This window comes from Vidua chalybeata, chromosome 19 (genome assembly GCF_026979565.1).
Source record: "Vidua chalybeata isolate OUT-0048 chromosome 19, bVidCha1 merged haplotype, whole genome shotgun sequence".
Taxonomy (NCBI): Eukaryota; Metazoa; Chordata; class Aves; order Passeriformes; family Viduidae; genus Vidua; species Vidua chalybeata.
In genome coordinates, this window is record NC_071548.1 from 574,092 (window position 1) to 600,926 (window position 26,835).

Sequence of the window (26,835 nt, forward strand, 5' to 3'; positions counted from 1 at the left end):
GCAGGGCGGGTCCCCCCGGCGCAGGAGGCTCACCTGAGGTCGCTGTAGGCGCGGGCCACCTTGCCCGAGATGCGGTCCGAGCCGAACACCACCACGCGCAGCGTGCCCGCCTTGGCGTCCTCGTCGCAGCTGAGGAAGGGGCGGCGGGGGAGCCCGAGGGGCCGGGGGGCGAGCGGGGCGGGCCCGCGCTGGCCCGGGCCGTGCTGCGGCAGCGAGAGCGCGCGGCGGGAGCGCGCGGGGACGCGCGGCTGCGCCGGGGACGCGCACAGGCTCTCGGCGCGCCGCAGCGGCAGCGAGCACGGCCCGGGGCAGTCCCGGCGCTGCACCAGCTGCTGGCCCTTGCTCTTGAGCAGCCTGTAGAGCCGGTTGGTCAGCGACTGGCGGTGCTTGGGCGGCTCCGGCCTGCCCACCGTGTCCAGGGAGCTCTCGTCGCTGTCCTCGGCGTAGCCGCTGTCCATGCAGTCCTTCAGGCTGGACACGAACGACTTCAGGGACTTCCTGGAGACCACCGTCAGCTCCGAGATGGACTCCTTGGAGGAGGCGAAGAGGGACACCCGCGAGGGCCTGGAGCCCTCCTCGGGCAGCACGGAGTACACAGAGTCACTGGAGACGGCACAGAGCGGGGCCAGCAGCGAGTCCTGCTCAGGGGAGCCGCCGTCGGTCTCCACATCCTCCTCCTCCTCTTCCTCCTCGTCCTCCTCCTCGTTCTCCGAGGCCAGGGGCTCAGCAATGCTGCACTCCTTGCTGAGGACATCGTTGAGGATGTCTGAAAGCAACCAGAGGGAGGAGGTGTCTGCCACGGGCTCCGGCAGAGCCGCCGCAAACGTGGTGGCCCAGACACCACTGCCACTCCTCATGGCCAAAGCTCCCCTCCACCCTGGTGTCAAGCAAGGAGCTGGAAACCTCCTTCCCAATGTTTTTCGATTTCCACAAAAGGCTCAGCTCGGCAAAGAAAACTGTGTTTCTCTCCTCGAGGTTCTGCCTGGGTTCTCAAAAGGCAAACTCCACTTGGGCTTTTGATTCCTCCCCACCCAGCTTTCACCACATCCTCACCTCTGATCCAGGTTTAACCGGAGCAAAGCCAAGCCTTTGGCTGATCCAACCCCAAACTGACCCGCCCTGGCTCCCTGTCAGGGCTGGCCTTCACTGCAAAGCCTGGCCCAGAGCTCGGCTCCCGCTCGCTGCGGCCAGCAGGGAAGAGCACGGAGCCTTCCCAAGAACAGACAAGGTCCTTCCAGGAATGGGGAAGCACCAGCTCAGCAGAAGGGGAACCTTCTACTTCTCCAAAACTGCTCCGGGGCCCAGCAGGGAGCTCAGCAAAGGCTCCCGACTCACCGAAGTTGTCCTGGTCCCAGCTGTAGGTGTAGCAGCGAGCGGGGGGGATGGGGAAGGGGTGCAGCTTGCGGGGCTGGGCCTCGCCTGGGGAGAGAGGAGGGACAGCAGTTGGTTTGCAGGGTCCCCCCAGGGCCACCCCTGCCAGCTCTTCTGCCCCGGGAGGTGCCACCCACCCCCTGCGTGTTTTGGGCAGCCCCGAGGCTGCTGTCCTTAGCTCCAGGACAAGGGGACACTTCACACCGAGATGTCACTGGCTTCTGATTTCATGCTTTCATCTCAGCCTTCAACTGCTCAAAGGCTGGACAACTCATTTGGTTGCTGTTTAAATGAAACTGTTCGTGGCTCAGGTGTGGTTATAAAAACAGGACCTGGGGCCGTGCTTTTTTCATCGCAGTCGTCGCACTCGGCTGCGGCTCTGCAAAACCACTCTCCCCCGCTGCTGCTGCAGGGGCTGAGCTGGCAGAAAGCCCTGGGGAAGAGAGGGATGGACGGGGGGGTGCTCACCTGTGATGGCAGGAAAGGAGGCGGCCCCGGCGATGTCGCGCAGCACGGCCTGGAGCCGCTCCCGGGCCAGCGCGGGGTCGGGGCTGGCGGCCGCCGCCTCCTGAGCGTCGGCAGCGCTGGCGTAGAGCTCCGAGAGCTCCTCCAGGGGCTTGGACTGCGGAGCAGAGCCGGGGGACACGTTCAGGGGTCCCTCCACTGAGGCAACACACGGGCAGCATCACTAACGGGGGGACTCTCCCCCGTCAAGTCCCCCCAAACTTTTCTAATGAAAATGACTCTGAAAACGCCCCAGGGGTTTTCTTCATGATTTTTTTTTTTTTTTTTTTTTTTGCCTCTCCCCCAGGTGTTTCTCTGGTCAAACAAACACTTTTGCTGATTTTCAAATCTGGGGGCCCTTCCTCTCTCCACTTTGGGGTGGGAAAGGAGTGACGGGGTAAAAGGGGAGAGAGCCCTCTGCACACACTTCACAAAACACTTCAGACCTCAGGTCTAACCCGAGAAGGGGAAAATGTGCATTTTTTCCTCCAGGGAGCGTTAGCCAAACTCTTTTCCTTTGCCGAGCCAGTGCTGCTCCGGGTAGGAACTGCAGCAGCCCCTGCTCGGAGCTGCTCCCGCAGAGCCCAGGGCGGGCGCTGCCCCAGCCCACCTTGAGCAGCTGGTGCAGCCTGTCCAGGTCGCAGCGGGTGCCGAAGTTGGCCTGGTAGAGGTGCTCGAGGAGCAGCAGCAGCGTGGAGCGCTGGGCGGGCTCGCTGGAGCTCAGCCTGCGGGCGATGGACAGGAACTCGCCCTGCACCTCCGAGCGGTTCAGCAGCAGCACCGTCCTGGGGACAGGGACACGGGTCAGGCCACGCCGCTGCACCCGGCCAGCCCGGCCCAGCCGCCACTTGGCCTCGCTGGACACCAGGGAACCCAAAACATCTCCCTCCTGAAGGTGCAGCTCGGAGGAGGAGCTTTAAGGACGGCCCAGCTCCGTTCCCCAGCCTCATTTCCCTATTGCAAATGAGGAGGGCACGGAAAGGTTCAGCCCCGAATGAGAGTCTGCCTGCTCAGAGCTGCAGGGGGCTGGCAGGGGCTCGCTTCTGGCTCCCGTTGGGCTGGTGGCTCCCAAAATCACGGATCAGAGCATGTCCCAGCTGCTCTCCAACACGGGCTGAGATCAGCAGCTCCCTGGGGAGGGGGCTTTGCCTTCCCCACGCCTGCAGCCGTGCAGGGACGCCGGCACAGAGCCCACAGACCCTGTCCCGAGCCTCTGGAAATGTCCCAGCCGCTCTCCTCACCCCTCCCACAGCTCAGCCCTCCTTTCCCAGCCCTGCCCCCCGGCCCCTGGGAGATGCTGCGGCAGTGCCAGCCCGTGGGGACGCCACAGGGAGCGCCCAGCAGTGCCCTGGCCACACTCACACCGTGGAGCTCTGGTAGTTCTTCACGGGCAGCCCCTGCTCCGTCCTCACCAGCCTCTGGAAGGTGATCCCTGCGGAGAGAGCAGAGCAATGAGGCACAGAACCCCTGAAATGAGGCACAGAACCCCTGCAAGGAGGCACAGAACCCCCCTGCAAGGAGGCACAGAACCCCTGCAAGGAGGCACAGAACCCCTGAAATGAGGCACAGAACCCCTGCAAGGAGGCACAGAACCCCTGAAATGAGGCACAGAACCCCTGAAATGAGGCACAGAACCCCTGCAAGGAGGCACAGAACCCCTGAAATGAGGCACAGAACCCCTGCAAGGAGGCACAGAACCCCTGAAATGAGGCACAGAACCCCTGAAATGAGGCACAGAACCCCTGCAAGGAGGCACAGAACCCTCCTGAAATGAGGCACAGAACCCCTGCAAGGAGGCACAGAACCCCTGAAATGAGGCACAGAACCCCTGCAAGGAGGCACAAAACCCCCCTGAAATGAGGCACAGAACCCCTGCAAGGAGGCACAGAACCCCTGAAATGAGGCACAAAACCCCCCTGAAATGAGGCACAGAACCTCTGAAATGAGGCACAGAACCCCTGCAAGGAGGCACAGAACCCCTGAAATGAGGCACAGAACCCCTGAAATGAGGCACAGAACCCCTGAAATGAGGCACAGAACCCCTGCAAGGAGGCACAGAACCCCTGAAATGAGGCACAGAACCCTCCTGAAATGAGGCACAGAACCCCTGAAATGAGGCACAGAACCCCTGCAAGGAGGCACAGAACCCTGAAATGAGGCACAGAACCCCTGCAAGGAGGCACAAAACCCCCCTGAAATGAGGCACAGAACCCCTGCAAGGAGGCACAGAACCCCTGAAATGAGGCACAAAACCCCCCTGAAATGAGGCACAGAACCTCTGAAATGAGGCACAGAACCCCTGCAAGGAGGCACAGAACCCCTGAAATGAGGCACAGAACCCCTGAAATGAGGCACAGAACCCCTGCAAGGAGGCACAGAACCCCTGAAATGAGGCACAGAACCTCTGAAATGAGGCACAGAACCCCTGAAATGAGGCACAGAACCCCTGCAAGGAGGCACAGAACCCCTGCAAGGAGGCACAGAACCCCTGAAATGAGGCACAGAACCCCTGCAGGCTGCTCTGCCCGGCAGCACGGAGCTGCCTCTGCCCCCAGGGCAGTCCTGAGCTGGCAGAGCCCCTGCCTGGAGCGGGAACGGCCACCAAGAGCCCTCGTGGGGACGAGGCACAGCCACTGCGTGAGGGGCCAGTCCGGGAGCAAGGGAAGCCAGGATGTGAAGGGTAAAACCCAGAGCGGTGGGAGATCCCCCGCAGATGGGGCAGGAGACCTGCTCCAGCCCCAGCTCCTTCTGCCCCACTGCTCCCGTGGGATGGGGACTCCACGGGTGACGTTTGCCAGCTGCTCCCACTTGCTGCAGCCCCCAGGCCCTGCGTGTCACCCAGGGCCAGCAGGTCACTGCCACCTCCCCTCCTGCGGGGACAGAGCCCAGCCTGGAGCAGCAGGAGAGGACTGTCCCCAGGACATGGGGTGACATCAGCAGAGCCCCGTCACCCCCATCAGCAGGGCAGGAAAAAAACCTTCTGGCATCAGCAGGACCCAGCCCTTACCCGTGCAGGGAGCCACATCCCCCAGCCCAGCAACCACGGGGGGGGACCCAGCACCCACGGGGGGGACCCAGCACCCACGGGGGGGGACCCAGCACCCACGGGGGCCGCCTTGACCCACACAGGTCACGGCAGCAGGGACCCTCCTGCAGAGGCGTCAGCACCAGGGTGCAGATCAAAGCCGTTGCGCTCCTGGCAAATATTGACAGCGGCTCATTCCCCGTTAATCTTTGCCCTCCTGGCAATAAAAAGCTTTGGCCTCGGCCCCCCGGCAGGTCAGGGGCCGTGCAGCAAGCCTGGAACAAGCCTGGAAGGTCCTGGCAGCTGAGCAGCAGGGGACACACCCTCCCTGAGGGGTTCCCAAAGCAGCAGGCAGCCCCCACGCAGCGCTTTTGGCAGGGGAGGAAATCCACTCTGCCCTGGGAGGGGAAAGCTTCTGGGCCAAAGTCCCCACTCACAGGGCCTGGGGCACCGGGGGTGGCACAGGAACGGGGGCAGCCACCCCCACCCCGCACCAGAGCTCCCCAGAGGTGTGTGAAGCACAGCCCTGACCAGGGCACGGCAAGAAACGGCCAGGGGGGAGCTGGGCAGCCCCACAAGTGTCCCTGCAGCTCTGAGATGAGGCTGGACACAGCCGGACCCATGGTGGCCATGGCCAGTTGTGCTGGGGGCACAGCAGCCAGTCCAGAGCTCCCACTGCACAGGTTGGGATTTTTCCACCTTTTTGTCCCTTTGGAAGCACCTTTCATCCCATCCCCAAGTTCCCATCTCACAGGACTTGCTGCCCTGACAGAGACCCTGCATTTCCCACCCCCCAGGGCTCCCCAGAGCACCTTCCCAGTTTGAGGGGGTGGGGAACACCCCCAGGCACAGGCACATCCCCCTCCCAGGCCTCCCAAGCCCTGCCCAGGATTAAACACGGGCTGCAATGTGCTCTGTGTGATAACAGCTCTTCAAAAGGCCCCGAAAGGCAGGGAGATCAGGCAAAGAAGGCTTTGAGAAATAATTGGAAGAGCTGCTCCACTGGGAACCACAGGACATCCACAAGGAGCCCTTAATTAAGAGGAGCACTGGTGCTGCCCGTGCATGTGCCCAGGGCTGGTCACAAGGAGTGTCTGGGCTGGGAAGAACAATCCAGGGAGTGCCTCAGCCCCGTGGAAATCTCCATGGAAGAGCAGGCTCGGAGGCTCCAGCCACCCTGATGCCCATGAATGGCCCCGCTGCCGTCCCCCCACTGTCCCTCACACAAAGGGCAGGCTGGGGGAGCCGCCAGCACGTGCTCTGCTGGGGAAAAGACCCTCCGGACTGAGACCCAGCCAGGAACTCGTTAGCCATGTGGCTAATTGCCTCTGATCCACAGCTGGGGGAGCCCGGCACGCTCCTTGAGCACAAGGGACCCACCAAAAGCACCAGCCCGGCCTGATCTCCAGAGGAGTCCGGTCCCACCTCGTGCTGGACCACCAGGGAACCATCTGAGGGAGGAGGGGGCAGGGTCCCGACCCCCTGGAAAAGCCGACGTTTGGGATGGACACTGCGCTCCCGGGCTCAGGAAGCGAGGGGGGAATGAGACAGGAGCAGCAGGGGACAAACCCCAGGGCAGGGCTGGGTTTGGAGCTGGGGCAGGGCTGGGTTTGGAGCTGGGGCAGGGCTGGGTTTGGAGTGGGATTCGGGGCCGAGTTTGGTGCTGGCAGAGCCCGGGGCAGGGCCGGGTTTGGTGCCAGGTTTGGAGCTGCCAGGGCCGGGTTTGGTGCCAGGTTTGGAGCTGCCAGGGCCGGGTTTGGTGCCAGGTTTGGAGCTGCCAGGGCCGGGTTTGGTGCCAGGTTTGGAGCTGCCAGGGCCGGGTTTGGAGCTGCCAGGGCTGGGTTCGGTGCTCCCAGACCCCGTTTCAGGGCTGGCAGAGCCCAAGGCAGGGCTGGGTTTGGTGCCAGGTTTGGAGCTGCCAGGGCCGGGTTTGGAGCTGGCAGGACTGGGCTTAGTGCCAGGTTTGGTGCCAGGTCTGGAGCTGCCAGGGCCGGGTTTGGAGTTGCCAGACCCCGTTTCAGGGCTGGCAGAGCCCGGGGCAGGGCCAGGTTTGGAGCTGGGTTTGGAGCTGCCAGGGCCGGGTTTGGTGCCAGGTTTGGTGCTGCCAGGGCCGGGTTTGGGGCTGCCAGGGCCGGATTTAGTGCTACCAGACCCCGGTTCAGGGCTGGCAGAGCCCAAGGCAGGGCTGGGTTTGGTGCCAGGTTTGGAGCTGCCAGGGCTGGGTTTGGTGCCAGGTTTGGAGCTGCCAGGGCCGGGTTTGGTGCCAGGTTTGGAGCTGCCAGGGCCGGGTTTGGTGCTGGGTTTGGAGTTGCCAGGGCTGGGTTTGGTGCCAGGTTTGGAGCTGCCAGGGCTGGATTTGGTGCCAGGTTTTGAGTTGCCAGGGCTGGGTTTGGAGCTGGGTTTGGAGCTGCCAGGGCCGGGTTTGGAGCCGGGTTTGGAGCTGCCAGGGCCGGGTTTGGTGCCGGGTTTGGAGCTGCCAGGGCCGGGTTCGGTGCTCCCAGACCCCGGTTCAGGGCTGGCAGAGCCCAGGGCAGGGCAGGGCAGGGCAGGGGCACTCACCTGGCGCCTTGAGCTCGTTGCTGATGAAGGTGAGCAGCTCCCGGAAGGTGTCGCAGTAGGGCACGGGCCACGTCAGGAAGCTGTGGTAGACACTGGCAGCTTTCAGGAGCAGGTCAGAGCCGGGTGGGAGGTGAGGAGCCTGCGGGGACAGGGACACGAGGTGAGAGGGGCAGAGACCCCGAGGGCTGCGTGAGAAGTGCAGGGTTCAGGCTGGCAGGGGCAGGAGGAGAAGCAAAGCTGAGGTTCCCCCTGTGCCACCCCATCTCCTCCCAAGGAAGGGCCACAGGATCCCCCTGGGCACAGCTCCAAGCTCCTTCCCAACCTCCCCCAGCGGGGCTCACATGGCCAAGCCTAAGTATAAATTCCTTTTTAAGCCCCACGAGCCGTACGGATGAATTCCACACAGCCTGTGCTTGTGCAGGATCTGGCAGCAATGATTTCCTTGGGATAATGATGCATTGTGCTGGGAATAATAATAATAATTAAAAAAAAGTATTTCCTGGGAAGGCTCTGCTCCTTTTCATTCACGTTGTCCGTGTATTTTGCCCAACTATAAAGGGCAAAGAAAATAATTCCCTTTTATTGTCCATCTCCCTTTCTGATTAGCCCAGCCTTAAAAAAATAGCTTCAAAACCCCCAAAGCTCATTTTCTTTGTCTCTCAGCTTGTGCAATGGTTGCTCGATCCTGATCCCTCTGGATTCACACAGAATCTTTGCTTTTGGAACGAACTGATGAGAGCAGGCTGGGAAGCTCCAGCCAAAGCCACCCTGATTTTGGAGCCTGCCCCGGGCTGGCCCTGGTGCAGCAGCCTCAGCACTTACATAGAGCACGGCCGAGTAGAAGAGCAGGGCCAGGGGCGTCACCAGGTCGTAGTCACACCTCTCCTGCACCTGTGGGAACAGCCCGAGGGCACAGGGGTGAGCTGCTGGCCAGCAACACCGCCCAAAATATCCCTGGAGGTGCCGGGAGACTCCAGCCCCCACCATCCCATCACCAGAGCCGGGAGATTCCCTCATCCCTGTGGGAAAACCGCCCCCAAAGGCCCAGAAAGCAGCGTGGGACAGGCAGAGCCTCCTGCTCTGTCTTCTCGCAGGGGTGGCCGGGCACCCAAGCCTTTGAGGCTCCTGATGCCTGAAATGCCATGGAAGTGGCTCTGAGCAGGCAGCCCGGGGAGCTGGGCAGGACGGTGGATCCAGGGGTGGAATTCCAGGGGTGGAATCCCAGCCTTTAGTCCGGGGAACAGCCAGCAGAACTCTCTCGCCCAAGGAGACACTTGCAGAGCCCAAAGTGCAACAAAGCCTCGCCTGAACCCTCCCGCGGCAGAGCGCTCCGCAGCCCGAGCAGTTGCAGGCACTGAAAGGGCAGAAGCAGGGAAATGCTGGGCTGCTCTCAGCCCCACGGCCCCTCGCCCACGCGAGGGAAGCAGGCTCTTACCCCTGACACAAACCCCAGCGCTGGGGATTTGGGGAACACGCCCCCGTCTCCCCCGGCACACCAAGGGGCTCCTGCCAGGATGACCCTGCCTGACCGGTGATTCCCCAAGCTCCCCTGGCACACGACGGGACCGTGGCAGGTCCATCCCACTGTCCCCTCGCTGTGACCCCGCTGGCACCTGCCAGGCTGCTGGTGCAGCCCCTGGTCCCCCGTGTCCCAGCCCCGCGGGGCACCGGCACGGCCGCAGCGAGGGCTCCACCGGGAACAGCAGGAAATGTTCCACTTGCTCTGCTTTGGACACGGCCACGGAAGGGCTGGGGGATCTGCAGAGCACCAAGCAGGGCTTTGGGGGATCAAAGGCCATCCCTGGGGATCTGCAGGGCTGCCCCAACAAGGGGGATGGGCTCTTCCTCGTGGGACACACAGCACTGGTGCCACCAGAGCTCTGGGCCAGCCCACCCAGCCCCACCCAGCAATACCTAATGACCCCAAATCCCCAGCCAGCTTTGCCAAAGCCCACCCTGAGCAAGCCACGGAGCTGCCGATGCCTCAGAGCCCACAGCTCGCCCTGGCAGCCCCCACTCGCCTCCTTGGTCTTGCCCAGGATCTTCTCCACCAGGATGAGGTAGTTACCGGCGTCCCGGCTCACCAGCTCCTGCAGGCTCCAGCAGTTCAGGCACAGCCCGGCTGTGGGGACAGAGGCACGGTCACTCGTGGCCCCGTGGTCACTCATGGCCCTGTGGTCACTCATGGCCCCACGGTCACTCATGGCCCCACGGTCACTCATGGCCCCACTGTGGGCACAGAGGCATGGTCACTCATGGCCCCACGGTCACTCATGGCCCCACGGTCACTCATGGCCCCGTGGTCACTCATGGCCCCGTGGTCACTCATGGCCCCACTGTGGGGACAGAGGCATGGTCACTCATGGCCCCATGGTCACTCATGGCCCCACGGTCACTCACAGAGCCATGGTCACTCACGGCCCAGCTGTGGGCACAGAGGCACAGTCACTCGTGGCCCCATGGTCACTCATGGCCCCGTGGTCACTCATGGCCCCACTGTGGGGACAGAGGCATGGTCACTCATGGCCCCATGGTCACTCATGGCCCCACGGTCACTCCCGGCCCCGTGGTCACTCCCGGCCCCACGGTCACTCCCGGCCCCACGGTCACTCCCGGCAGCCCAGGGAACGCCCTGTCCCCAGCTGGGGCTGGGGCAAAGGCAGGACTAAGCTGGGCTTATCCCAGCACCCCACAGAGCGTGGCTCGACTAAACCCAGCGTGGCAGTGACCCGAAGGAAAGGCTCCTTTGGGAGGACAAAGCCTCTGCAGAGCCCCAGGAAACTCTCCCCACGGGAGGAGAGCAGCAAAGCCCCTGAGCGGGCAGGGGCTGCTGGGCAGGGGCTGCTGGGCAGGGGCTGCTGGGCAGGGGCTGGCAGGGAGCCTGGGCTCAGCCTCGCTCCGCAGCAGCACCAGAGGTGCCAAGAGCGGGCGCGGCACACGGCAGCGCCGTGGGCGGCCTCGGAAGGATGAGGCTTTGCCATTTCTTTTCTGAGAAGTGCCCCAAGATGCCCTCTTCCTCCTCCGCCCCCCGGAGCAGCTCCCTCCTGGCCTCAGGGGGTGGCATTTCCCCTCCGAGTGGGCAGCTGGCAGGTCGGAAATCCAGAAGCACCGAAGAGGAAACCAGCACCAGTGCCCACGGCGCTGGGCACGGGCCCCTGGTGCCGTCAGAAGTGACACCCACGGCGTGGGTGGAAAGCAGAAGGCTCCGTTTCCTCCTCCCCCAGAGCTGCTGCCAGCTCCTCGCCAGAGGGAGGTGGTTTCTCCTGGGGACTGCCCCGAGGAAGGGCCAGCTCCGGGCAGCTGGCTCAGGGAGGTGCCCAAGGACAGGCACAGCCCAGGCTGGCAGCCACAGCAGCCCAGCCTGCAGCTGCTGAGACACGGAAGGTGGACGTGGATGTCCAGCACAGGGCACCTCCTGGCACTGCCACCCAGCCTGGGCAGAGATTCCCACAGGAAAACCCAGCACAAGCCTGGAGAAATCAGCTCAAAGGGTAAAATCTGCCAGGTCCCCAGCACCACCAGAGCCAAGCCCAGGCCTCTCCCTCACCAAAAACTCCTTTTCTTTTTCTGCTCACCAGCAAGCAATAAAACATTTTTCTTGTTTTTCACACTCTGATTTGACCATTTAATTTGTCTCTCTCCTGCAGCACAAAGCGAGGCCAGCCCTGAAGAGGTTCCTCCACAAGGAAAAGGTTTTCCTCCCAAGCACTTTTCTAACGGGGATTTTTATGAGTCACAGAGAATTCATTTTGATTTGGTTTCTCCAATAAGTTCTGCAGGAAGATTTTCTATTTACACCTGCCACGGGCTCATCCAGGCTGCAAATCTGGCATGACCAAACCCTCACAACTCCTCCTTGCTGACTTCACAGCCCTCAGCTCCTCATCCCTTACTCAGAGGGAGCAATGTGTTGGAAACGATTACTCACCCTCTCCGGAGCAACCCTGTGTGAAAGTTAGCACAGAAAAATAAAGCTTTAAACGATTTACAAAATTCAGCAAGATCTCAGCCCAAAAAGCTGTGATGTGGTGTGTGCAATTTTGGTGTATGGAAAGGGCAAAAAAAAGAGGGGATAGCAAAGAAATTGGGAAATAGAAGTGAAAAATGAGGAAGGCGAAGGTTCCAGCTCAGCCAAGAGCAAGATGAAAGGATTCACTGACTTGTGAGGATCAACCCTGCCACAAACAACAGCCTGGACGGGACAGCAATAATGAAACTGTCATTTGTAGCTTGGGGAAGGATGTGACAACATCTCTGAAAGGCAGCAGGGGACAGCTCTGCTTTCCCTGAACCCTTCCTGCCACCACAGTGACCAACCCCTCCCCAGCCCTGCACGGCTGGCATGGGACAGCAGCTCCTCGGAGGCCACAGGGACAAGGAGGGGCAGCCCCTCGGGAGGGCACTGGGGGCTGGGGCACAGCAAAGCCACCCACACCCACCCAGGGCACGCTGCAGGCTCCTGGCAGAGCAGGAATGACCACAGGGGGGTTTTTTTTTCAGGTGCAAAACTCCTGAAATTCTCCCAGGAATGTCAGCTCCTTCTGCCAAAGCCCAGGAGAGCCACAGGAAGGGGCCTGGGAGGCCGGGACACCACCGGGGTGGGACTCACAGCACAGCCCCCACCCCAGTCTTTGCTAACGAGCTGGAGAAATGATGGAGTCGGGGTTTAAAGCCCCCCCAAGCCAAGGAGCAGCGCCGAGGGGCTGGGATTAGAGCTGTGAGTGACACGGGGACTGATTGGTGGTAATTACAGCAGAGGTGGGCTCCGGGCACACAGTGCCCTGCCTGGCCACGCGCTGTCACCGCGCCAAGCACGAGGCCGCGCTTCCAGGAACCAGGAATGTGGGACACACTTCAGGGCCTGCTTCCCAGAGCAGGGGAGAGACGAGGACACGGGAGTCCTGGGCACAACTGCCCCAAGCCAGCCCCCAGGTGATGTTACAGCATGGAAGTGGCGTGGCTCCGCTGGCTGAGAGGGGATGGCAAAGGGATTCCTCTGGGATTTGGCAGCAGGCAGGACCCTGGCTGCATCTCTTTGTTGGTCTTGTAGGGGAAAAGAAAAGCAGAAAGAGCTGAAAGAACTGCACAGACCAAAAGGAATCAGAATCTGACAGCCCCCAGAACCTTTCATCCACGAGAGGGTTTGGCAGTGATTTAATCACAGCTCACAGACACAGCTACGAGGCAGAAAGGTCCAAATGTCAGTCAGAAATTATTTCTGCCCGTTGCTGCTCTGCCCTCACCATGCCAGCCCCAATCCCTCCGCAGCCCCCTGAGCAAGGCTCAGCTCTTTGTGGCCAGCACGGTATCTGAGCCAGGGCTAGGCTGATAACAGCATCGCTGTGCTGTGTGTGACAATGCAGCACGGAGCACACCCTGCCTTGGGGGCCGCGGGCTCCAGGGCTGGGCTGGCTGATGGCACAAAGGAGCCTTTCCCGGGCTGAACAAAGCCTTCTCCTCTCCCCAGCTCACTCGGGGACAGCTGGCAACACTGCCCTGCCGAGTCCTTACACGGGCCAGGCCTGACGTGACCTGTTCAGGGTGCTGGAACATCTTATCCCAGCAAAACGCCCAGGCTGGGTGCTCCCTCTGACTCCGAGCACGGCAAGGGAAAGGCCTCCAGCAGCAGCAGCAGCTCCCCCTCACCCAGAGGGAGCCCTGGAGAGCCCAGCAGGGGCTCAGGGGGATCCAGAGAGAGAAGGCCATGGCTAACAGGTCACCTACCAGCCCATCTGCTGGACACGGCGTCCCTGCTCAGCCCGTGCAGGCACCTCTCCAGCGCGTGGTAGATCCTGTCCTCCGTGCACGTGGTGTGCTGCATCTTAATTCATCTCCTGAATCGAAGGGCAAGGAAGGAGCAGAGTTAATAAAGGGCTGCCCGTGATGGCTCCAGTGTTCACTGGCAGTGGTCACAAACCCAGCCCGAGTGGCAGGGAAGGCTGCAGAAATGTCCCCTTGCCCCCACACAGCCTCCCTGAAGGAAAGGTCCACGTGCCCTTGTGGCAGTGGTGGAAAACACCGAGGGGATGTGAGCCCAGCCTGCGAGGACACTGTGACATTGTGCCTGCAGCCCTGTCACATCCCACCTCTGCTCCAGGGCCCAGAGTGCCACTGAACCTTGGCTGGCAGAGCCTGTGCTGGGTTTTATCCCAGCCAATCCACATCCATGGTCTGGGACAGCAGGAACCGTACCGGGGGATGTTCCCGACCCTGAGCAATCAGAGGTGGCCAGGTGGCCATTCCCTCCTCCCCTGCAGCCCCGAGGGAGCCTGGGGCAGGCGTCCCCCTCTCCCAAGGCACAGAGATGGGTCCATCCCACACATTCTTTGCCTCTTCTTTGGAAGCAGCACAAATGCACGATAATAACCGAGTAAGAAGAAATAAAAGCTGCCAGTGGTACAAAACCACCTGCAAGGCGGCCCTTGCTTTCACCCGGGACAGCACCCGTGCCACACAGCCACGTCTTTCCCAGAGATACCCTAAAATGCCCCATTCTCTGCCCATTTGGCCAGCGCTGGGGCCAGCACCCAGCAGAGGCTGGGCCCTCCCTGCCCCGTGTCCTGCACCCGCACTCCAGTGCCAGCACCTCCCTGGAAGGGCTCAGGAAAGCTGAGCCTGGCTGCTGGAGCTCCCTGGGAGCGCAGGGAGCCACCTCCAGCCCTGCCCCTGCGCTGGGGAGAAGCCACCGGCAGCTCTCCGGTGGCAAACCCCCCGAGCACCCCTGGCCTGCCCAGTGCCCGCGCTCCCCTCACCCCAGAGGGGCTCCTGGGCTCCTCCCGTCGTGTGCCAACGCCAGAGCCTGAACCTTTACCTGTGCCCGGCGCCACGAGGGAGCGGGGAAATCGAGCCCGGCGCCCCGGCCAGGCTGGTGGCAGGAGAAAGGCGGTGAGTAAGAGCCCAGAGTGACTCACAGACACCCTTGCAACAGCCAGCTCAAGAAACAGCTCAGTGCTCGGAGGGGAACGGGCTCCTCGCCCCGCAGCAGCCCCACCATCCCTTCCCACGTGTCCTAGCGCACAACGGGCCGGGAACGTCAAATAAAATACGCCCAAGATGTTGCTGCGACCTCCAAACCACAGGACGCGCTCTTCGGGCGGCCTTTTCCTGCTGGGCCATGGACCACACAGCAGCCCGAGCCTCCTCTCCCAGGGCAGTGCTTGTGGAAGCATTTCCCGTGGGAAAGGCCTCGCTTCGTCCGCCACAGCGGAGCAGGAACGCTGCGGCCTTTTCTGCTGTCCCCTCCTGGCCTTGCCACCCACGCCGAGCACGGTGAGGGGCCAGGGGACAGTTCTGGAGAACGCGATCTGACTTCCAGGAGCCCTGTTAAGCATCTTGAGGACACCAATAAAACCAAGGGCTGAGGTCAAGGGTTGGGAAAACGCTTTGCTTTTTAGGAGGGTGTTGAGCAGCTCCACGCGACACCACCCCAGTGATGGCCCAGCCCCCTCCTCACAGCAGGGACAGCACCTGCTTTTAAGAGGTCCTCAGAGAAACCCTTCTGCCTCAAGGTTCTGCCCCATTTTCAACAGGTGCCCAACAATTCCCAGCATCAGGGCTCAGGACAAGGTTGGACCCACCCCCTCCGAAGGTGTGAGTGTCCAAAAGGGCAATTTATAATAATTATTATAAATTATTATTATTATTATTATTATTATTATTATAAATTTCTAACCAATTATTTTCTAAAAAAGCACTGATTAAAGTGAGTGAGAGAAGGCCCAGCACACCAAAGCTCAGCTTGGGAAGTATCCTAAGATTATTTGTGAAATTGTCCTTGCGTGGGTGCCAGACCCTTGAGGAATTTCCATCCAGGATTGCTTAGTTAAGAGGCTTCATTCATCTCTGTGGGACACAAAGGTGAATAGACAAATTAAATATTTCTGTTAATTAGCACCAACCTAGTAAACATTTACCCTTTGGTGAGAAGTGGTAACCTGCTGACCACTGGTTTTAGATTTTCCCTTGTCCTGCTTGAGGCAAAAGGTTTGTAAAAATGAAAAAGAAATCATTTTTAAACAGTATGAAAAAGGATTACCAACAAAAAAAAAAAAATTCTGCTGAGCTGTGAAGCCACCAGAGGTCACAGGAAAGCCTTGGGGACAAGGACTTTCCTGACCAGGACTTTCCACTCAGCTGGGACCCACTGGGGTTCCCCCTGTTGCCTCCAGTGCCCTGGGACCTTTCCCTTCCAGGGCTTTCCTGCTGCTCAGGATCTGCTCCCTGCCCAGGAGCAGAAGGTCCCTCAGCAGCCAAGGTGCCACCAGCAGCTCTGGCACAGGGCACAGAGCTGCTCTTCCAGCAAGGAAAATCCCTTTCCTTGGTTGAGGTCCACCTGAGCCCCATCTCCAGCACCCAAAGGACTCCCCTGAGCTCCCTCTGCAGTGGTGGAGCCCAGGAGCAGAGGGAAGAGCTCAAAGAGCCAAAATGAAGGAGGGAAGAGGATCGGACCCCCCAGCAGAGCAAACCCCCGCAGCCTGGGGAGGCAGGAAAGGCTCCAAAACCCAGGAGAGCGGGGCCAGGCAGACACGGAACAAGCCGAGCTCTCCCCTCCCGCGGCAAATCCCAGCAACATCTCCTCGGGACCGAGAGGATCTGACAAGGACCTGTCCAGAGGGGATCCTGCAGCTCCACCGGCACCGGGGAAAGCCCGCGGCCACCCTCGGGCCAGGACAACGCCCTTTCCTGCCCCGATTGTTCTGGGGCTGAGCATCCTGGGCAGGAAACAGGAGAGGAAAAACAAAGCCCTTGGCCCTCGGGAGCGGCTCTGAACGCGCTGCCCAGGTTTGGGGACAGTGGCAGCGGGTGGAGGGACGCGGATCCCTCGCCCGGGCTGGTGCCAGGATGCGGATCAGCACCCGGAGGGCTTTGGGCACCAGGGGAAGCAGAACAAGAAGCCTGATGAGGCTGAAGGAAGCAGGAGCTTGGGCTGATGCTGCAGCAGATGGAAAATCACTTCATTTGGTTTAAAGCAAAGGGATCCTACCCAGAGCTGTTTTCAAGGTGAGATCCTCAGAAAGGAGGATCATCAACCCCTCCGAGCTCCACCCCAGCTTTCTGCCTCCTCCAGCTCATCCTGAGAAGGGGCAGGACAGGAGCTTCGGGAGAAGCATCCTCACTGCAGAGGAAGAGCTGGACACGGAGCTGTGCCCTGGGACACGGAGCTGTGCCCTGGGACACTGAGCTGTGCCCTGGGACACGGAGCTGTGCCTGGGACACTGAGCTGTGCCCTGGGACACGGAGCTGTGCCCTGGACATTGAGCCGTGCCTGGGACACGGAGCTGTGCCCTGGACACGGAGCTGTGCCCTGGACACGGAGCCGTGCCCGGCAGTGCAGCAGGTACGACGTGCCTGGTACCTGCTCCTCCAGTGAAACTGTTTTTCTTAGATTACAGAAGAAAATCTTGCGTTTGAGCTGTTTGCTTGCAAGATTTTACTGCCTCCCCTCCACCTCACAGAGGAGCCAAAGATAGAAACCCAGAGCGAGGGAGGGAGCAGCTGGAGGAAGCCTTTGTAGGGCACGGGGCAGTGCGGGGAGAAAGCTGCGATTTTCAAGAAAAACTTCACCTCAGTGTTTGTCAGCCGAGCGAGAGCTCTGCGCGGAGCAGGAGATGGGGCTGATAAGATGTTCGCTCAAACCACACCAAGGCAGGGTACCAGGGGAGCCGGGAGGCAGCTGGTTTGACAAACATCCTCTCAGGGTGCCTGCAGAGGAGGCTGTGCCATGCAAACCCCGGCTCCTGCCCCACTGAGCGGGGGCAGAGGCTGCTGTGACACTGAGCGTGAGGACACGCCAGGGACCTTCCCTCCCTGGGCTGCAAACCCTCACTCCCGGGAGTCCCCACTCCCTGAGCCGACGGGGGAAGAGGCAGCAGAGGAGGAGCACAGAGAACCGCTCCCAAGGAGCGCCTTAGGGCAGTGATTTCATCTCAAGGCAGAAGATTAAACAAGAAAATCTACTTCTGGAATAACAAGAGCGCCTGTGCCTGCTGGGTAACGGTGCTGAGGGGCAGGAACGACACGGGACATCCCACTGCTCGCAGGGGGAAATGAAATCCTGGGTTATTAGTGGGAAACGGTGTGTTGGGATGATGAGAGGCACCAACCGTGAGAGAAGGAACGGGGGGCAAGCCCTAGCCAGGCCGCCTTTCTGAACTGCAGCGCCTCATTTACACCAAAAATGCGAGAATTGGAGAGCTCTCAAAGAGCCCCAGCTTCAGAGCTCCCTCAGAGCCAGAGATCTCTCTGCCTGCTCTCGCCTCTCTGAGAACCGGGCTGAAGGAGAGGCTCCCACCACGGGGCAGGGAAAGCACCTAACGTGCAAAGCAGTTTCGGAGTCCTCCGAGTGTCAAACAGCGCTTACAGAAGGTGACACAACAGGGGCAAAGCAGCACCCGGGTTTTACACCCAGCGCCGGCCGCCTGCTCCCCCCGTGCCGGCAGCAGCAGCGCCCAGCATCGCGAAACCCCGAGCAACGCCACCCAAGGAGCCCCAGCCAGGGGAGGGGTGACCCTGCTGTGGGACCGGCCTGAGCTGCAGAGCGGGGAGGCTCAGAGCCCGCAGCGGCAGCGCCGTGCCCGCTCAGCGCCAGTGGTTTCATCGCCCAGCCCCTCCCGGCACAGCCCCGGCTCCGGGATCAGAGCAGGAAACCCGCAGGAGGCTCAGAAAAGCCTAAGACGAGTCAGCCCCACTCAAAGCCCTCCATCCGAGCCCGCGGTGTCGCTGCAAAGGGGAGTTATTCAATGGGATTGCCCAAATCCCAGCCCCAAGATTACCTGCGTTAGCAGCCAGAGCTTAAAGCTGGGCTTGGGAGGTGAAGGATCTGTGAACGCCAGAAAAATAAACCCGAGAGGCGCAAACAAACAACAGCAGCTCCAAAGTGTAACTGCCTTGGTTTGGGAGATTTAAAGGCTCCACTGAAAGAAAGGAAAGAATCCAAAATATCGGGAGCAGGGTCCCAGCGCTGCCCACCTCAGCTGCCCTTGCCTCTGGGATGTGCTGTCCTCCAGCTGGTAAAGGCACAGGGAGGCTCCTGGAGCACCAGGAGCAGAACCCCCAGCACTCCCAGGGAGAAACGAGCCCGTGGGGGCTCCCAGCATCATGAACCAGCTGCCGAGGAGGCACCTTTGCCACGTCCCTCCCCAGGAGCAGCCCCGTGATAACGGAGATGCCTGACCTGGAATTTAGGATTGAGCTGTCCCAAGGGTGTGCAGCCAAAGCAGCGAACTGAACCACAGGAGAAGCAAAATCAAGGCTGCAAGAGACTCAGCAAAAAGAACAAAATAATCCGAGAAAATGTTGTGAGCGAATGGAGAGGATGTCAAAAAAATCAATCTGCCCAGAGGGTGCACAAGGAGAGACGTGGAGAGCTTCAGGAGTCAGAACAAAACCTTGCAACTCATCATTTCAAAACAGTGTTTGCCCTCATCTGCCTGTGATTCAAAAAGCAAAAATCAAGCCAGAAAAAAAAGAAACTTCTCACTCCTGATCAATGGGGACATTTTGCTCCACACACCAGTTTAGACTGACGTGGCAAAGAGCAAGCCCCCAGCAGGCCAGCTCGCCCTGGGAGCAGTGGCACCCAGGTGGGAACCTGCCCCAAGGAGGTTCCTGTGCTGCTTTGCCCTCCTGCAGCATCCCCGAGACATCCCAAAGCTGGAGCTCCAGGTGCACTCCTGTGTCTCCGGAGCTCCCCGGCACTGCCACCCATTTCCACTCCCTGTGGAAACACTCGTGGCTCCCTGGGACCAGGGAGAGGCTTTAACCAGTGAAAGGGCAGGTGAAACACCCGGGGAGATGGGAAACTTCCAGCAGTTCCCCTGCACAGGAGGCAGAGACCAGAGAGGGGCTGGAGCCTCCTCCCCGGGGATATTCCAGAGGTGCCTGGACACAACCCCATGCCCTGAGCTCTGGGATGGCCCTGCTGGAGATGAGCCCCTGGGATCCCTTCCAGCCTGGTCCATCCTGGGATTCTGGGATCCCGAGGGCACCTTAAACCCCGAGCTGCTATAAAACCCGGTCACTAGAATGATCCCGTGCTTGTCTCAGCTTTTCCACCTTTTCAATTTTAACCGCAGCGCTCACAGCTCAGGTCACACCTGGATTCAGCTGGGCACTCGGGACTGGCTCTGTGAGGTGTTTTTTAAACGTTTAATTATTTAAAAACAGAAACAGCCCAGGTGGAGCCAAGGGAGGTCACTGCCAGCGCAGAGGAGGCTCTCGGCACATCCCGACTTCCCACCTCGGCACTGCCGGGCTGGCAGCAGCTCATTCCCCTTCTCACTTACCTCCGGGGAGACCTGGCGTTATTTCTGCGCTTTGTGACTTCCACACTCCAGCTCACTCCAGCCGCGAGCTTATTTTGCCAGAGCTCGGGCTGGTGGCTCCCAGCTGCAGCTCCCGGCTCGCCCCCGGCAGGGATCAAAGGACGCCGGGGTCACCTCCCGGGAAGCCCAGCTCCCTCGGGAATATCCCGCACTCCAAACTGCCCCGGGGGGTGTAAAGACCCGGCTAATTAGCCGGCCTGGCCCCTGCGCTATTAGGGGCAGCCAATTAGCGGCAATTGGCCGTGCCGGCGCTGGATAAACACTCGCTGCTGCTCGGGGACGGCAGCTCCCGCGGGGGAGAAGTGCAAAGTGCTCTTGGTCACAGCTCTGAGACACCTCGCCGGTTTCTCTGCTCTCCTCCCCCAGCTCTGTGCCCGCAAAGCTCCTTCCAGGAGCCGCGGCAGCTCCGGGGGCAGCGCTGGAGCTCCTCCTGTGCAGGGCCCTGCGTTCCCCGGCAAAAACATCGAAAACCGAAATCGGTGACCTGCCCGTGGTGTTCAGGGGCTGAGGAGCTCTTCCAGCTTGGGGGGTCTCCTAAAGCTCCGTGTTCCAAAGAGTTGTTGGGTTTTTCCCCTGCCCCGGCTGGATCTGTAACTCAGCAGCACCGGGAGCATCCCCCGGGCTCCCGGGGTGTCCCCTGGGCTCCCGGGGTGTCCCTCGAGCTCCCGGGGTGTCCTCCAGGCTCCCGAGGTGTCCCCCAGGCTCCCGGGGTGTCCCCCGGGCTCCCGAGGTGTCCCTCGAGCTTCCGGGGGTGTCCCTCGAGCTCCCGGGGTGTCCCGTGGGCTCCCGGGGTGTCCCCCAGGCTCTCGGGGTGTCCCCCGGGCTCCCGAGGTGTCCCTCGAGCTTCCGGGGGTGTCCCTCGAGCTCCCGGGGTGTCCCGTGGGCTCCCGGGGTGTCCCCCGGGCTCCCGGGGTGACCCCCAGGCTCCCGGGGTGACCCCGCACCAGCCAAGGGGGGACAGAGCCCCAGCACTCGTCACCCCTCCCCGACTGCTCACCCCTAAAGCAACACAAGCTGGAGTTGTCCAGTGTTCCCAGAGGGAACCACAAGTCCACAGTCAAAGCCCAGAGTTGGGCGAGACCTCTCTGTGCCTCAGTTTCCCCTCCAGCAGGAGCGGCAGAGGCTCCTGCTCAGCACAGTCTCTCAGGTAAAGGTGAAGCAGAATTTTCTTCCTTCCTCTCACTTTTATCTCCTGCTGTAACCCTCCCAGTCCCGTTTATAAACCTGGCAGGCAAAGCTGGCAGAGCAGGACATGCCAAAAAAGCGTTTTTATAAGAAAATCCTTCACCAAGGTTATTTCTAGCCCGCAGGAACCACTTGCCTTAACCAAGATATCCTGCCACGGGCACCCAGCCACCCATCCTCAAACTCGCTGAGCAGCAAAACAATGACACACAGCCAGAACTGCCCATGCAGCAGCAAATTGCAGAAATAAAGCTGCACACGAGAAAACCACGTGTTCCCAGCAGCAGTGCAAGCAGGGGAGCTGTGGATTTGACCACTGGGACCAGAACTGCCCTGGAACTCGTTTGGTTTTTTTTTTGTTGTTGTTTTTTAAATCCCAAATTTCTCAGAAACAAAATACAGAACTGCCTTGTGCAGACCCTTGCTGCTGCAGCAAGCACTCAGCTCAGTAAATCTAATTAACGAGCCAGGAAAAGTGTCACTCGTTTGCTAACTGCTGCACCCAGGGCTGCCAAACAGACAGATAAAGGATTTAGCTGGGGCCTGTTCCAGCCAAAGGAGCTGGGAACCTGGCAGGGAGAGCAGGAGATTAGAGGGGGCTGAAAAGAAAAGGAGAGGAGGAGGGGGGGAAAGAAAAAAAAAAATCCCACTAGATTAGCACTTTGCAAATGCAAGCATGTAAATCAGCTTAGGGCTGCTATAATGGCACCCTTGTGAGCATCTGGGCACAGCAGCGGGCAGGGCCCGGCCGAGCCCGCCTGTATTTGGGCTCGGGAGTCCCACGCCAGCAGCTCCCCCACAAAACCAGCAGCTCCCTCACAAGTCCTGCTCTCAGCAGCTCTGGGAGCTCGCACAGGAAGCCAATTAGGGGAGACCTGGGAACAGAGGAAGATTCATAATTGCAATTAAGGCTTCAAAGTGCTGATCTCAAGCGCGGCTGTTCTAGACGGAGCTGGGGGAGGGAAAATTTCAACAAGCTCTTTGAAACACGGGGCTTCAGGATACCCCCCAGGCTGGGAGAGCTCCTCGCCCCCAGAACAAGGCATCACCTGGCAGAGAAGGACTCAGCTCTGAGGGGCCCAGGCAGGACCAAGAGATTTGGGGTTAAATCTGCATCAAAGGGACCCAACATTTGTCCCTTAGCGCTGCTGACCGTGATCCTTCATCCCATCCCATCCAAAGGAGTCCTCGTGGCTCTGGCCCCAGCCACGGATCTGCTGCTCCACCGTGCCCTCGGCAGGAGAAAGGGATGAGAAGAGCTGAGAGGACAGGAAACTCACCCAAGGCGCCAGGGCCACCCCCTGGAGATGTGGGGCGAGCACAGAGCGGCTGCAGCGGCTCTTGTGCCACTCGGGACGGCTCCACTCTGCCCGTGCCCGCTGCCAACCCGCACAGACACTTCCCTGTGGTGGCACCTCCTCTCCTCACACACTCCCAGCTTTCCCTCCAGCCCCTCCTGGCATCTGTCAACAGCTGGAGAGCACCTCGCCCGGGCAGGCAGCAGAGCTGGGGGCTGGGGCTGCTCCCCTCGCTGGGGATGCTCCTTCTCCCTTCCCCCAGGCCCCGGGAGCTGCAGCAGGAGCCCCGAGCCCAGCCCAGGGGACAGGGTGACCCCCCTCAGTCATCCACAGCATGTCCCAAACTGCTGCTGCTCTCCCCCACAGGTCCAAGTCCTCCTCTCCCCCCTCGGCTGCCCTGGGGAGTTGTTCTCAGGCTCAGCATCTGTGGTGTGACCTTGGAAAGTCCTTTGTGTCTCTGGAAATGCACTGGCTCTGGGAGTTCTTGTGTAAGCTACTTTCCCTGGGATGTTTTGCCCTAGTGCTGAGCACGTAGGGCTGGGTAATCAAATGAGGTCAAAGAAAATTCCAGCCAAAAGCCCGGCAGCCTCGGTGGGAGCGGCCAAGAGCATCCCCAGGAGCATAGCCCGGGCCTGCCCGAGGGCTCTCCCTCCCCAGCAGCACAGGAGAATCATCCCAAAGCGGGAATATTCCTGTGGAAATCGGCAGCATGGCACGAGACCCAAAACAACCCACGGGCGAGCGAGGACATGGGATGGTGCTTCCCAAGGCTGGAAAAATGGGAGAAGACAACTCCCTGGAGCCTGCAGAGCCTGCAGCCCCCCATGCTCCGGTCTCCTGCCACTGGGACACTTCCCGGCTGAGGAGGAAGCCCCAGGCCAGGAGCCGAATCCCAAACCCATCCCCACACAGATCCCCCTCCCCAGCCCCTGGCTGGACACGGTTTCCAAGAGCAACCCACACTTCTGCAATTTCAGAGATCTTCTTACCCCACCTTCCGTGTGCTGTCCCAAAAAGAGAAGTGCTCGGGGCCGGGGGGAAGTTGTGGCACCCTTTCCTATCCTGGAGAGGATTTCAGGCTCCCGCCACATCCGAGGGGCAGCTCTGGCCACGCTGCAGGGCTGGGACTGCAGAGGGCCCCGGTTTGGGGCAGGCAGTTCCAGGAACATCAACAGTCGAGAGCAAGAAAATACAGAAATAAAGCCCTGGGCAGAAACCACCGGGCTGTGCCTGGCACCCACCGGGCTGCCAGATACCCCAGCAGGGCGCGTGGCCACGGAGGGCTGGGCAAGGAGGCACAGGAAGGCAGCTCCAGGGCCAAGCAAGGACTTTTTGAGCTCCCCTAAAGGGTGGCACAGGTGGGCAAGCTGGGCTCGGGCAATCCTGGGCCTTCCCTCCTGGACTGAGGGGTCGGCTCCCCTCGGGCAGCGCTGCCTGGCGCTGGGCAGAGCCACCAGAGCCGCTCCTCCCCCTGGGAGAGCGTGGAGCTGCATCTGCCCACCTGGGCGCTGGCAGAACAGCTCCATCCTCACCAGCGGCTGCCACAAGCTGAAGGGAAGGCTCTTCCCACCATCCATCACCAGTCTGCTCCATTTGCCCAGCATGAGGGCTCTGCTCTCCAGTCTGGAGGAGCCTCAGCCGTCACTCCTGTCCTTGCAGCCGTCAAAGCCTGGATTTCTGCTGCCACGACGACGGAAATTCCATCCCCATTTAGAGGGAAAGATCTCCTGCATCCCTTCCCCAGGGGGGCTAAGCCCCATGAGCAGAAGCTTTCTCCAGCACACCTAGGAGTGGCTCAGGCCTTTACACATTCACTATTTACAAGTTCCCTCTGTAGCTCCTCAGCAGAGAGGCACCCGAGGTATTTTCAGAGGGACTGTCCATGAGCACTGGAATCACAGTGCGTTAATGAGCAGGCAATTACAGTGCGTTAATGAGCAGGGAGAGCATCCCAGCAGCCACGAGGTCAGAACACAGCACCCAGAATCCACACCTGGGAGTTACTGAGGGAACGGCACACAAGATCTGCCAGCTCTAAGGGCTTCCATCCCCCCTGGACAAGGGGGGAAACTGAACCTTCTCAGATGGACCAAGTCCTCAGGGCTTGCAGAGGAGCATTCAGCAGGAAAACCCAGTTCCCCTCCAAAAACTCCCCAGAGCACAGCTGCTCAGAGAGGGAGAAACCACTGGGGGATTGAAGTCCACGCTCACCACCAGCTAAAGAAGGAAACTGCCATTGCTGCCCTACAGAACATTGATCTTGACGGGGATTCAGCTGAATTAAGGTGTCCAGAGCTGGCTGTGCATTGCCAGGTGCACTGTGCTCCCTGAGGAGTTTATTCACGGCGTGGTTTGGGTTGGCGGGGGCCCTGTCCAGCCTGAAATCTTTGGGAACTTCTGCCCAGCCAACAACCCAGGAGGCACAGCAGCCAGCACTCCTGGGGTCCTCTTCCTTACAACACCAGGAAGGCCAGAAACTTCAGGATTATCATCCTGAGCCCCAAAAAGCGATGGAGTCCAAGCAAGAGGGAAAACCAATAATCATGCAGTGACTTTGGGGCACCCCATCAGCTCTCTGCTCTGCTGTGGAGCTCTGTGGGGACTCTGGGTCTGTCCAGGGACGGGAGTCATTGCCTCCAACAGCCAGCCTGGGATGGGGGGGCAGAGGCCACCCAGGACATCACCAACCCCACCCCACCCCTGCCCACCCACTGGGCTCTGGGAGTTTGGCCAGGGTAAGAGCAGCCTCTGTTTTCCTCCTCAAAAACCCCAAGGCCAACAGAAATGACACGGATCTGATGTGAGTAAGAGCTGCCCAGTTTTATAGCTCGGTTTTCAGAGAGGAAATGCTCTTGTTCCTGGCAGCAATTCTGAAAACCCCTGGCCACATGATGCAAGAGTTAATTTTAGCTTCTACCAGTCATTGTCACCACAGTGGAGGTTGAAGTTTCACCCAACACCAGCGGCAGTTCCTGGCTCCAGGTGAAATCCCAGGGGGATTGAGGCTGGGGATGGCCGTGGTGTGGTCACAGCCTGACAGGAGCTGGGTGTCACCAGCAGGGTGGGATGGAAGCCCCAGGGCTCCTCTCTAGGCAAGGTGGAAGTTCAGCACAGGAGTTCCTGTGCGTCACAGGAGAGACATGGGGAAAATCCAAAAATTCAGCAAGTGCATCATTTAGAGAGGGGGAAAAAAAAGTGTTTGCCAAGGTGCAGCAGCAGCCCGAGCTGTTCCTGCTGAGAAGGACCCGGAGGGCACAGCAGTGGCCAGTGACTCCTCCTGACACTGCCAGGGACAGGACACAGGGGCACATCCCTGCTGGAGGGGCCTGTGGCCACTCTCCTGGGGCAGGGGTGGTAAAACCCCGGCTGTTTGCAGGCTCAGCAGGAGACCCTCCCAAAAGCCTGTGGGACACCTGGCACTGGCTCCACGGCCACACAGAGCAGGTGCTGAGCTCCTCCCGCGAGCCCCTGGCAGCTCCAAGGAAGCGTTGGGATCAGGAGGGTGCCCAGTACAGCCCCGTGTCCCACGTTCCCTGCAGCAGCCGCCCCTGCAAGGGCCTTTTCTGGCTGTGGTCCCTGGGAAAATCCCTTTTCCCTGTGCAGGGTCACGCGTGGGTGGCAGTGCCACGTTCAGGACACGAGGGAAGCACCAGCACTGCCATACCAGGAGAGCTGCTCCTCACCTTTCTGTGCCCCCCTGACCCAGCCCTGCCTGTGCCTCTCCCAGCCCTTCCCAGGACTCCTGTCCCCCCCAAATGTCCTGTGGCTCCTTACTCTGCTGCCCTGGCTCAGGGGAGGGGAGCAGGCTTGGTCGGGTGGGTTTTTTTCTATAGAACAAACATCTCCCAGCCTGAACGGGGTCAGGACCCATCCCAGGTGGCACAGGGGTGCCTCCCAGAGGGGACCCCAATCCCTGCCCCACTGCCTTCCCCTTGCAGCTCCCTCATGATGCAGGAGGGGTCAGCTGATCCTAATTCCTTCTGGCTATTTGGAAAAACAAGTTTTCACGTGAGATTTCAATTGGCTCTGTCTCTGCTTAACTCCTCCAGCTGTGAAACAAAGTAAGTGAGAGACAAACCCTACAAACAAGCAGCGTGACCATTTCTGAGGGCTTTTTGTGAGCTCTAATGCCAAACCCACTAAACAGATTAACTTCCAGCATAAACAAGCAAGTAAATCTTTCCCCAAGGCCCTGTGTATCCAAAGGAAGCTTTAGAAGTTGCTTCCTGCCATTGTGGAGGCCCTGCTGGGAACCCAGGAGCCTTTTCAGTCCCTGGCTTGGTTGCCCAAACCCTTCAGATTGCTCCCAGCACCGCTGGCTGCAGCACCACAAAGGACAGAGGATGGCAGGGACGTTGCTGTCCCCATCACCCTGAGGCCAAGGGCAAGCGGGGCTGGAACTCACAAATCTGACAGGAGGGCGTGAGCCCCGCCTGGAGCCGTACAGCCACAGCGTCCCCATCGCAGCCAGGGGAAGGAATCCTGTCTCCAAAGGGGGGACAGCCCGAGGAGAGGGGGCACCCATCCCCCTGCGGCCAAGCCCAGCGGGATTCACCCCCTGAGCGCCCTC

At 60.4% G+C, this 26,835-nt stretch overlaps 1 protein-coding gene across 1 annotated transcript in view; it reads right to left on the reverse strand.

Moving 5' to 3' along the window:
* Window positions 1-26,835, reverse strand: part of PIK3R5 (phosphoinositide-3-kinase regulatory subunit 5) — a 41,012-nt gene that overhangs the window by 8,060 nt on the left and 6,117 nt on the right. The window contains exons 2-10 of the mRNA XM_053960697.1: window positions 13,184-13,293; window positions 9,481-9,581; window positions 8,282-8,350; window positions 7,460-7,598; window positions 3,238-3,307; window positions 2,486-2,660; window positions 1,840-1,993; window positions 1,336-1,419; window positions 34-766 (exon numbers count right to left, since the gene is read on the reverse strand). Of these exons, the coding sequence (XP_053816672.1) occupies window positions 34-766; window positions 1,336-1,419; window positions 1,840-1,993; window positions 2,486-2,660; window positions 3,238-3,307; window positions 7,460-7,598; window positions 8,282-8,350; window positions 9,481-9,581; window positions 13,184-13,280 (1,622 nt within the window). The 5' untranslated portion in view covers window positions 13,281-13,293. The remainder of the gene's footprint in view (window positions 1-33; window positions 767-1,335; window positions 1,420-1,839; window positions 1,994-2,485; window positions 2,661-3,237; window positions 3,308-7,459; window positions 7,599-8,281; window positions 8,351-9,480; window positions 9,582-13,183; window positions 13,294-26,835) is intronic.